The sequence below is a fragment of the Leptonychotes weddellii genome, unplaced genomic scaffold (genome assembly GCF_054177405.1).
Source record: "Leptonychotes weddellii isolate Sample4059 unplaced genomic scaffold, ASM5417740v2 HiC_scaffold_5249, whole genome shotgun sequence".
In the NCBI taxonomy this organism is placed as follows: Eukaryota; Metazoa; Chordata; class Mammalia; order Carnivora; family Phocidae; genus Leptonychotes; species Leptonychotes weddellii.
The window spans coordinates 1-11,084 of record NW_028020139.1 but is presented as its reverse complement, the minus strand read 5'-3'; the positions used below and the strand labels follow the sequence as shown (position 1 = coordinate 11,084).

The window sequence follows — 11,084 nt, the reverse complement described above, 5'->3', positions numbered from 1 at the left end:
GAAAAGAAAAAGAAAGATGATGGGGTCAAAATGGCCAAAGGTTTTTAAGAAAAGATAACACAAGTTGAGATGTCCAGAGCTCAGAACAGTTTCAGGGTCAGCCATCCACCCAGAAACGCTAACAGGCTCAGGTGTCTACAGGACTGGAACCCTGGCTGTGGGTCGGGCCGCCAAGTGGCTGCTGGTTGGGCTGGGACCGGGCTGTGCTGGCCGGGGGCCTGGCTACGCTCACCTGGAAGACCTCGGCGCTGGTCTTCTCATGCCGTCGCCCCAGCTCCTCCAGCTGCCCCTCCAGCCGGGCCACGTCAGCCTGCAAGGCGCCCACGATGCGCTCGTGCTCCAGGCTGGCCACGCCCCCCACACGCTCCCGCTCCAGCTCGGCCCGCAGCCGGGCGGCCTCCTTGCCCGTGGCCACCACCTCCCGCTCCAGGCTGGCCGCCCGGCCCCGCAACTCAAGGGCCTCCTCCTGCAGCCGGCGGTGCTCAGAGGCCGGCACCGCCGACTGACGCAGGGCCTCGGAAGCCTCGCGCAGCTCCGCCAGGCCCCGCCGGGCCTCCTCGCAGGCCGCGGACAGCTCAGCCGCTCGGGCCTCAGCTGCATCCCGTGCTCGGCCCAGCTCGGCGGCCACAGCCTGCTGCCGCTCCCCGGCGGCCGTGGCCGTGGCCAGCTGCTCCCGCAGCACCTGCAGCTCCCGGCTCTGCTCCAGCCGCACCTCCTCCCGCTGCTCCAGCTCTGCCCGCAGGCCCCGGGCCTCCTCCTCGGCCAGCAGCCGGCCAGCCCGGGCCTCGTCCAGCCGGGCTGAGGCCGCCTCCAGCTCCCGGAGGCGGGCGTCCCGGACTCCGAGGTCCTCCCGGGCCTGCTCCAGGGCGGCCCGCAGCTGGACCATGTCACCGCCCCCAGCGGCTCCGCCGCCCTCAGCCTGGCGCATCCGCTCCCGGAGCAGGCCAGCCTCGGCCTCAGCGGCCTGGCACTTGCCGTGGGCCGCCTCCAGCTCGGCGGCCGCCTCCCGCTCCCGTTGCCGGAGTGCCTCCTCCAAGCCGCGAATCCGGGTCTCCAGCTCTGCCTGCAGCTGTTCGGAGGCCTCCGCAGCACCAGGGTGGAGAACCGGGTCCGGGGAGGCCCTCGGGACTGCAGCCCCCACCAATGTGGCCTCCACATGTGTGGTCTCTGTGCCTGCAGGCACGGCCTCCACGCCGCCTGCTCCGCTGGCCCTCATTTCCCGTTCCTCTGCTTTCAGCTTTGTGGCCTTGGCTCCCGTGGCCTTTGCCTCTGGATTTCCTCCCTCTTCCAGAGCCTCGGGTTCTGGGGCCTCGGCCCCCGTGGGTTTTGTTTCTGTGGCCTCGGCCCCCGTGGGTTTTGTCTCTGTGGCCTCGGCCCCCGTGGATTTTGTCTCTGTGGCCTCAGCCCCCACAGAAGCTGCTTCCACAGTTTCCAGGCCTGTAGCCTCCTCGTCTGTGGTCTCAGCTCCATTCACTTTGGATCCCAGAGCCGTGGCACCGTCAAGCTCCATTTTCGTTGGCCCGTTCCTGGTGGTCTTGCCTCCCATGCCCCTGCCCTCCCCAGCGGCTGCCTCCTCTTCCCCAGGGGCGCCCCACGTTTCCTGTCGCTCCAGTGCCTGCAGAGCCTCCGCATGCTGCCTGCAGAGCTGGTCGAACTCAGCCCGAAGAGAGTCATAGAGGGCCAGAGGGATGACCTCGGCTGACCCGTTCACCTCCATCTCGTCCTTCTCGAAGCTCTCCAGGATCTGGGAGGTAGTGGGGAGCTGGCGGGAGCTTGTGGCCATGGGGGCTCAGAGTGGCACTGCCACCTTCCCTGCCCACAGACTCAGCCGTGTGCCCACCCTGACCCCTCCCCGGGGAACAATCCCTCAGGTCCTCAGACTTGTCCCCATCCCACCCTCCAGGGCCTCAGTTTCCCCACCTGGACCTTCTCCATCAGCTCCTGGTTTTGTCTGGTGAGTGCAGCCACCTGCTCCTGCAGTGAGGCCAAGAGCTCCTGGGCTGAGGGGCTTAGCCGTTTGGAGAGCAGAGCCTCGGCCCCTGGTGGGCGCACAGAGTCAGCCCCGGGTGTCCTGGGCCACAGGGGATGGGAACTAGGGGTCTGGAGCAGGGGGTCAGAGCCCCCAAGGCAAGCAGGTGGAATGAATAATGGGTGGGGGCCGACCTCCCTCCCAGCTTCAAACTCTCTCCATGCCTGTGGGTCAAGGCTCCATTTCCAGGGGCCCCAGGGACAAGGTGGACAGGGGTGCATGGAGGGAGGACGGAGGTGGGAGCTCACCTGGAAAGTCAGACAGTTCTCCCTCCTCATCCTGCAGAGTGGCCACATCATAGCTGGTATTCTCCCGCTCATTCTGGGGGGGGACAGGGTCCGGCACCAGTATTACCCCCTTCCCAGCCCCAAACCTGCCCCCAAGAATCTAGAGAGGACAGGGGAATCCACGTGTCCCCATCGCTCCCCAGGAGCATCAGACTGGCCGCGTCTGGGCCACAGTGTTTGCTGAGTGCCACCTGTGTGCTGTGGGGCTGTGCTGGGCTCCCCGGAAGGGCAGGGAACAGCCCAGCCACTGCGCGAATGTGTGACCGTAACCCGATGCCTGGGGGTGTATGTGCGGCCTGTGTGTGTGGGTCACGGAGAGAGGGATGCGGGGCTGTGTCCTCACAGGGTTATGTCTGGGATCCTGCACTGGGGTCACGTCGGGCTGAGGGTGTCTGCATGTGAGTACGGAGAGCTCAGGGTTCAGGGGTCTGTGGTGAGCACGGGGGTGTCGCGTGGCCCCCCACCCCTCCCGTGTGAGTTCCTGTGACCGTGTGTGATTTTGTGCTTGTGTTTTAGTCTGTTGTGTGTGTGATTGCTTTGGCCGTGCTTGTGGATATAGGTGGGTCTGTGCGCGTGAGCACCAGGTGCCCACGGATGTTTGTGTAATCACGTATTGGGGGAAATACTTGTGCGTGTGCATGGGTTTGTGGGTGTGTCGTCCGCGTGGGACGGAGGAGCGTCTGTTGTGTGGGCGCCAGTATTTCTGGCGTGCATGTGGGAGTAGGCTTGCTGTGCTCACCCGTTTAACGTGCAAGACCACGCGTGCGTGAGCGCGGCTGCTCATCTGTGTGTGTCCCGGCTCCGTGTTTGGAGACGTGTCCACTGTGCACGTACGTGTGTGGGTGTGTTGTCTGTGACGGTGCGTTTGTAGGTTTGACTGTTGTGTGTTCGCGTGGGAGAGTCTGTACCTAACACTGGTGTGGCTGTCCCGTAACCACAGCGCGCGCGAGGCCCCGCCCCTGCCCGCAAGGCTCCGCCCCCGCCCCAGGCTCCGCCCCCGCCCACCTCCAGCAGGGACAGCCTGCTCTGCAGACTCTCCACTTCCCGTCCCAGGCTCTCCTTCTCCTCCTGCTTCTCAGCCAGCAGCTGCTGCAGCTCTTGCACCTGGAAGGAGGGCGGCAGCGGGGGGGTGGTGGGGGGTGGGGGGATGGGGCTCGGCCAGCCTCCGGGAGGAAACACGGGCGGCTGAGGGGCTGGCTATCTCCGCACCTGCCGCCTACCTGTCTCTCCAGGCTGTGGAGGGAGCTGGCCTCTGCCTCTGGCAGCTGGTGGGAAGAAGGGGGGACAGGGCTTGAATCTGGGTCGGGGGTCGTCCCCACCCCACCTCCGTAGTAGCCCCCCATCCCCACCACAGACAGTGGTTGCGCACCTACTGCGCACCCAGCACCCTGCTCTGCCCCCTGACTCATCACTAAGGATTTATTGAGTGTCAGACCCTGTTTTGGGGCCACTCATTCACTGGCTCACTCAAATACCCGTTCTTCCAATAAACATCAGGTGAATCCTGTGAGCCAGTCATGGTCAACCATGCCTATCCTCGTGGGCTTACAGTCAAATGGGTGAACGTGAATAAAATACATGGCATGCCCAATAGCACTAAGTGCTTCGAATAAAAATAAAGGGAACTGGGAAGTGAGTGGGAGCTGTGACAATTTTAAATAAGGTAGGCAAGGGAGGTGTCTTTGGCAAGTGGTTTCTGAGCAAAGACCTAAAGGAAAAGAGGGAGGGAGCCACAGGAGCATCTGGGGAAGAGTGTTCCAAGCAGAGGGCACAGCACATGCAAAGGCCCAGGGGCAGGACAAGGCCTGGAACACTGGGGGAACAGCATGGAGGCCCGTGTGGCTGGAGCAGAATAAGCGCGGGTGGAGAGAGGGAGGCGGGAGCTAGGAGAGGCAAGGGGAGTCTTCCCCGCAAAACTGCACCCCACCCCGGGCTTAGTCTTAGGCCCATATCGCTGTGGCCCCTCACCTCCTGCTTCCTCTGTTCCTGGTGCTGCTCTAGGCCCCGGATCTTCTGCAGCAGGCGACCCCTCTCCTGTCGCAGCCGCGTGATCTCCTCGTAGGCATCTTGGTCATCCTGTTCCCCCCGCCGCAGGGACCCACCACCTTCACGTGAGGCCCACGGGCTGTCCCCTCCACTACCTGAGCCAGAGCTTCCTCCCCTCCTGCCTGCCCCTGTTCCTCCCCGCCATGGCCTGGCCGGGGCATCTCTCACCGGCACGGGGATGCTGGCAGGGGGCTGAGGTGCTTTCCGCTTCTTGGGAGCCCCTCGCTTTTCATGGCTGGACACAGAGTTCTGAGGGAAGGGGTGACAGGGGCACATGGGGGATATGCCAGCCTCCCACCCAAATATGCCAGCCCAGCCCCGCTGTCATCAGCCCCAAACTGGCCCTCACTTCCTGTGTGACCCTGAGCAAGTCCCTGGCTCTCCCTGGTCCTCACTGATCCCAGCATAGAAGGGGCCATACTTCCTGAGAGTTCCAGATCTTATGCTTCACTCTCTGCCCCTCTCTGTGCCTTGGTACGTGGTACTAGACCAGATTGTCTACAAGTTCCCTTTCCCTGTGGAGCTGAGATGCTGTAGGGCCGGGAGAGAGAAACAGGCCAGACCTGCCTTCTTCCCTGACCTACACCAGCCCTCACCAAACTCAGTTCCCTCTACCAGCCCACCCCAGCCCCATGGTTTGGCCCCATCCCCGCAGTGTTCTCACCCAGTCCTGAGAGTTATGCTGTGGGTGCTGCTGTCGCTTGGTGGCAGCATACCCTGAAGGTGGCATTCATCCCAAACAGGTCTTCCTAGGTCATAACCCTGGGACAGAAGTCCATCTCCTCCTTCTCTTCCCATAAAGCTTGGGGCAATGGGGGGGGGGCGGTGTGTGCAGGGGGAGGGGACTCATTCACTGCTTAGAGATCCATACCTGAGATGATGCCTCGCCTGAGTCATCCTCTAGGAGGGCAGGGAAGAGAGGGAAGCAGGGTCAGGCACTCTGTTTTAGGGGCTCCATTCCCAGCCCTAGGAAGGACACTAGTGAGGGGACTTATGGCTGGGGTGGGCTCCCAATTCCCCAAGAATCAGGACTTTGAAAGTAGGACTCAGCTACTTTTGCAGATGCTTAATAGGAGCGCCCTTGGAACTCTCAAAAGGGGAGGACAGTGGCACCTCCGGGATGGTGCAAGTAGGGGTGCCAATTCTTAGGAAAGGCAAAGATCCAAGGATAAGGATGGCCCAGGAAAGCAGAGTGGATCCCTAGATTAATCTAAAAGCTCTGGGGCTCCTTGAAACTGTTCTGAGTAGCATCAGGGGAAACATGAAACCTCCCGTAATGCAGCCAATAGAGATACCTTGAAACTACCTACAGCAGGGAAAGGGGTGACAAGAAACTGCTGGGAAGGAGATGGGGGGGTGCCTGAAGTTGCGTAGGAGGGGCTTGCATACCACTGGGTGGTGAGGGGCGCTGGGCTGCCTCCTGCAGGAGGTGCAGGATGAGTTTGTCTCCTGCTAGGGCACCGTAGTGAGCAGCATCCTGGCCCAGTGCGTCAGTGATGTCTGGCCGGGCCCCACCCTGCAGCAGCACCTCCACTGTTTCGGGGCTGGCCCCCTCACAGGCCAGCATCAGGGCTGTCCTACTAGGAGAGGGGGCTACTGAGGAAACAAGGACATTCGCACACCCCCAAGCCCTCCTCAACACCCAGGCTGGGTGGGTGGGTGGGGAGGGTCAGCTAGATCCCCCACCCACAGAAGTTAAGAGACTTGCCCAAGGTCACACGGCGTACAATGGACTAACTGGGAGGGGAGATACTCACCTGCCCTGCAGGTCCTGGTCATTTGCAGCTGCCCCCTGCTGCAGGAGAAGGCGGCACAAATCTGTGTGACACATCTGAGCCGCTATGAGAAGGGGTGTTGTACCTGACTGGTGGGAATTAGGGGAAAGATGAGACAAAAGGTGAGAGGCAGATCTTGGGAGGTAGGGAAGCCTATATGAGTGCCCCTTAACTTCACTCCAGACCTTCTCACACTTTTTAAAGGGTGCCTGGGATGCTGCCACTTGGTGACGGTGTACCTCAAATACATCATCTTCCCCAAAAGATCCCAGAGGCTCACCCGATCTCGGGGATTCAGATGTGCCTTGAAGGAGCAAAGCACTTCTGAGCAGGAGAGGCAGCCGCCGGCCGCTGGAAAAAAGAGGGAGGGTAGGTAGGGCAAGGTTTAGATATTTTCTGGGGGCTTTCTGCCTGCGGTGATTCTTATTCCTTATTTCATGAGAAGTTCCCACCTTCCCTGGGAGGGCAATGGCAAAGGTATGACTCCCACGTTACAGATGAGGAAACTGAGGTCCAGCCAGGTCCATGGTGAGCCAGTAGGGTCAGAGACAGAGCTATGATTAGGTTTGCTAACCCGCTGTCCCAAGCTCTTTCCACATTCCATCATGGCTCCCTCTTAAGGTGGAACTTTTGACTAATGTTTATGTATTTCCTCTCTTTGATTTAACTAGCATTGTGTACCTGCCACGCACCAAACCTCATACAGAGTGTTAATGTTTGCTGGATGGATCAGACAGTCAGCTGAGACTAGGCAGGCTTCTTGGGGTTGGGTCTGAGTTCTGAGTTTTGAAGGTGAAAGGGGGAGGGTAGAGTCTTCTTAGTAGGCAAGGGCTGTGAAGTGGGGGAGAGCATGGTAAGGTCAAGGAAGTGGGAGACAGTGTACATGTCCAGAGCTGTAAAGAAAGGAGGAAGCGTTTCATGCTAGGGGGGGTCCCTGGAAAAGTCAACAAGCTCTATATGATGACCTGCTGTGTGCCTGAGGGGGTATGGCATTTTGTTTTCTGCTGTAATCCCCATGCTTAGAACAGAGCCTGACACACATAGCAGGAACTCAGATATTTATTGAATGAAAAAACCTAGTGCGCTTCCAGTGTGACCAAAGGCATCACTACCATTAGGTGGCAGCATACTCCAACTGCAGGGAAGTCTTAACCAGTGATTAAAACCCCAAAGCAGGGGCGCCTGGGTGGCTCAGTTGGTTAAGCGACTGCCTTCGGCTCAGGTCGTGATCCTGGAGTCCCGGGATCGAGTCCCGCATCGGGCTCCCTGCTCGGCGGGGAGTCTGCTTCTCCCTCTGACCCTCCTCCCTCTCATACTCTCTGTCTCTCATTCTCTCTTTCTCAAATAAATAAATAAAATCTTTAAAAAAAAAAAAAAAAACCCCAAAGCAAACACAAATGTATTCCGTGTTCCCAAAAGGTCAAGACGTTTCTTGAGTCATTAGTGAAAGTCATTCCCCAATCTCACAGGCATGGTGGACAGATGCTGGGCTGAGATCTGGTTCTGGCAGGTGCGTCCTTTCCCCTCCCTCATGAAAGAGTTTAGATTTAATGATTTTTAAGGATGCCTGGACCTTTGGTCTTCCTGAGATCCCCTAGGATTTGGTCAAAGGAAATTGTACTCTGGTCACCCCCCACCCCAAGACTGTCACCACGGTTGTCACCCAGGCCTGGCAAACATCAGGCTGTGCTTTGGAGTCAGGCAGCCTGGGTCTTCCCTACTTTCTTGTGGGCGAGCCTCAATCACCTTTCCTGTCCAGTGGGGTGACTGTCTGTGGCTCAAAGGGTTGCTGAATATTAATGCTGAGCCCCAGGGCCTGGCACACAGCAGGAACTCGGTGAGGAAGGAGGAGGAAGGAAGCAGAAGGTTCATGGTAGGTCCCCAGGGCCCCAGGTAGAAGAATCCCCAGGCTCGCACCCTCTGGGTCATGGTGGGCAGGGCGAGGCTGGGCTGCACCCACCTGCATGATGCAGGGCCGTCCACCCACTGCTGTCCACAATATCCACCACGCAGGACGCCTGTGGGGGGAGGGGTGCGGGTCACTGGAGGTTCTCTAGGAACTGCCCCTTCTTAGGCTGTGCCAGAGTTCAGGCTCCTAGACTTAGCACTTCTTCCCTCCCCCATCTCCTCATGGGCCCCCAAGTGACTTGGCTTTTATGAAAATTGGTGAGAAAGTGGAAATCGCTGGGAGCTTGGGAGAAGCTGAGGGTTTAGGGGCTGGGTGGGAGCTCTGAGAGTGACTGTGCCTAAGAACTACCTAGGGTTTGGGGAGAAGCTGGGACTCAGGTGATAATCTGGTACTGGGCGTGTATCTTGGGTGTGGGAAGTATCCAGATGCTCAGGGAGTAGCTGGTTGTCCAGGGAGTAGCTGGGGCTCAGGAGTCAAAGAGGTTAAGACATATCTAGGATTCAGGGAGTATCTAGGGGCTTGGGGATTTCTAGAACTTGGGAGGGAGGGAGGAGCCAGAGGAAGGAAGCATCTAGGGTTGAGGGAGTATCTGATGCAAGACAGTAAATGACCTGTAGCAGTTGCTTCAAGCACTGTGGGTGCCCATACTTGGCGGCCAGGTGGAGGGCATTGTAACCTGAAAGGCACGGAGTGTCTGCTTGGGCTCCACAGACTCAAGGAGCTTCTGGTCACTCCCCAAACCTGTGTCAACTATTTGTAATGAGCTTCCCCGCGTCCAGTAAGTTCCCAAACCCCAGGTACTTCTCCAAACCATGCTACTCCGTGGCCAGAGACTCTCCAAGCTCCAGCTAGTCTGCATCCCAGCCTACACTCCACTCCCACGCACTCCTCAAGCCCTCCTGCCCCAGTGACTCCCCACGTCCCCAGCTACTCTATATGCTCAACGCCACTGCCCCTCAGAATCCAGCTGTCCTATATGTTTCCGCCAGTCTGTAAACCCTTGCTATTCCACGGGCTAACTCTTTCCCCGTCATCTTTGATACTCTACAAACCCTCAGCTGCTCCACACATCCCGGCTGCTCTGTCTCCTACGTTGCCCCAAAGCTTCAGACATGGCTATGCCCCACGCCTAGTTACCTCCTGAGCTCCAACTATCCCCTTTGGCCGTGCAGTCTATCTCAGATATTCCCTCAGGGCCCTAGTCAAGTCATACACCCAGATTCTCCTTTTGTCCCAGCTACTCCCAGAGCTCCAGCTACTCAACATACCTGAGATACTACCCCCTAACCTCTACTTGCTAGTCTCCTGTCGCCAGATACTTCTCAAGCTCAGGTACTCCTCTGTTCCAGCTACTTCCTCTGACTTAACCACTACCTGAGTCCTGGCCACTCCCTGACCACAAGCTGTCGACTGACCCTGATTGGTGCCAGCTAGAGTCTTTTTCCTTGGGCACTGCAGCCAGACATGTCCCTGTGCCTTCCTGGGAGCACTGAAAGGAACTCCCCCTTTTTCCCCAGGTCACCGAAGCCACGGAGCAGGGCCCCACTGGACCCCAGGCTGGGCACCTGGTCTGAGTTCCTCGTCCCTCCCCCAGGCCCGGCAGGTAGTACCTGCCCCATCCGTGCTCATGACGTTGGCGCCATGAGCCAGCATCACCTCTAGGCAGCTGGTTGCTCCCCTCATGGCAGCCAGGTGGAATCTGGAGGTCAGAGATTGGGGATCAGCTGCAGGATGGCCGCGCCTCGTCCCTCACACCTCCCAGGGCGTGGGCACTCACGCGGACTTGCCCTCGGGGTCCAGCTTCGTGGGCACCAGCCCCTTGCGGGTGATGAGGGCGGCCACCCGCGCCACGTCGTTGCTCTCCACGGCCTGCAGCAGCCGCTCATCACTTTTGCCCCACTCCTGGCTCTGCAGGGCACACCCAGAGGGTCGTGGGGCCAGGCGATCACTGCCCCCTCCCAGCCCCCCCTGGCCGGAGCTCCAGGCTTCTCCACCTGCCCCTGGGCACTTGCCTGGCGCCTGCCTCTGGCTGCCGGCTTCGGGATGGGGCAGGGGCCGCAGGGCGGGCAGGAGCCAAGGTCAGTGGGGCTGAGCCACAGCTGCAGGGGGAGGTAGTCCTGGGGAGGGGGTCTGAGACAGCATCCCCCCAGTCTGCATCCCCCAGCATCTGCCCCCAGGTCCATCCTACACCCACTACCAGCATCATCCTATTAAATTTCCCCCAGATCAGCACCCAGCCGGTCCTTTAGTGAAAACCCCCTTTCCAACATCACCCCACCTCCAAGATCTTCCCATAGGAGCCCCTAAAAGGGTCCCTTTAAATGTCCTTCAGAACTGTCCTCTGTCATTCATCCTTCTTAAACGGACCCCAAGATGCCACAATTGTCCCCCAAATGTTCCAAGATCTGTTCCCCAAAAAACCTTACTTAGCATGTAATGCATTCCAAAATGTCATATTCAAATTCCTTAAGTTTCTCCAAAACCATCCCCCTAAATGACCCCAACATCTGTCCTAAAAATGTCCTTCCAAAAAAATCCCTTGAATATTCTCTGAAATTGTTCTCCAAATGTCAGTATATTTTCCCGAAAAATGATCCCTCAAAATATAGTCCAAATTGTCCCCTCAAACGAACCCATCCAAAACTATTCCCCAAAACTGTCCCTCCATATGTCCTCTAAATTTTCCAGTGTTCCCATCTGTTCTCAAAACTGCCTCCCAGAACGTCCCATGTCTCCCCAAATGTCCCACCCATCCCCCAACCTCTGCCCCCTTGCCCCGCGACCCCCTCACTCCGGGTCCTTCCCGGGTCTGGGACGGGGGTCCAGGCCGGGAGCGGCCAGGGGCGGGGAGGGGCGGAGTGGGGAGGGGAGAGTAAGGGCCCGAGCCCCGCCCGCCCCCGCGCCCCCTCCCCTGGCCCTACCGCGGAGGAGGCGGCGGCGCACACGCACAGCTGCTTCATGGCGGCCAGGGCTCCGGGTGCCGGGCTCGGTGCTCCGGGAGGCGACCGGGCCGAAAGGGGGGTGGGGGGCGGGGGGGC

General features: G+C 59.3%; 1 protein-coding gene across 6 annotated transcripts; it reads right to left on the bottom strand.

Moving 5' to 3' along the window:
* Positions 1–6: 6 nt before the first annotated feature.
* Positions 7–11,060, bottom strand: LOC102749584 (ankyrin repeat domain-containing protein 24). Of its 6 annotated transcripts, XM_081811052.1 has the most exons (17): positions 10,968–11,060; positions 10,059–10,145; positions 9,824–9,954; positions 9,657–9,745; positions 8,658–8,722; positions 8,098–8,155; positions 6,418–6,488; positions 6,120–6,226; positions 5,752–5,942; positions 5,234–5,262; positions 4,531–4,611; positions 4,285–4,392; positions 3,537–3,581; positions 3,322–3,420; positions 2,278–2,350; positions 1,921–2,039; positions 7–1,744 (listed from the first exon to the last, which is right to left on the bottom strand). In XM_081811052.1, the coding sequence occupies exons 1-17, from the start codon at positions 11,004–11,006 to the stop codon at positions 128–130; spliced, it is 3,009 nt and encodes a 1,002-aa protein (XP_081667178.1). In that variant the 5' UTR covers positions 11,007–11,060; the 3' UTR covers positions 7–127. The 6 variants fall into 6 exon arrangements, with proteins under 6 accessions (XP_081667178.1, XP_081667179.1, XP_081667180.1 ...); XM_081811053.1 differs by lacking the exon at positions 10,059–10,145; XM_081811054.1 differs by lacking the exon at positions 10,059–10,145 and having other exon boundaries at positions 5,752–5,939.
* Positions 11,061–11,084: the final 24 nt, after the last annotated feature.

Coding starts and splice junctions, on each gene's coding strand:
- LOC102749584 (XM_081811050.1), bottom strand. CDS start 10,229: ATGGACCTGGGGGCAGATGCTGGGGGATGCAGACTGGGGGGATGCTGT. Junction 8,156..8,657: donor GCTTGAAGCAACTGCTACAG/GTCATTTACTGT, acceptor CTCCCCCCACAG/GCGTCCTGCGTGGTGGATAT. Junction 1,745..1,920: donor AGCTGATGGAGAAGGTCCAG/GTGGGGAAACTG, acceptor ACTACCTCCCAG/ATCCTGGAGAGCTTCGAGAA.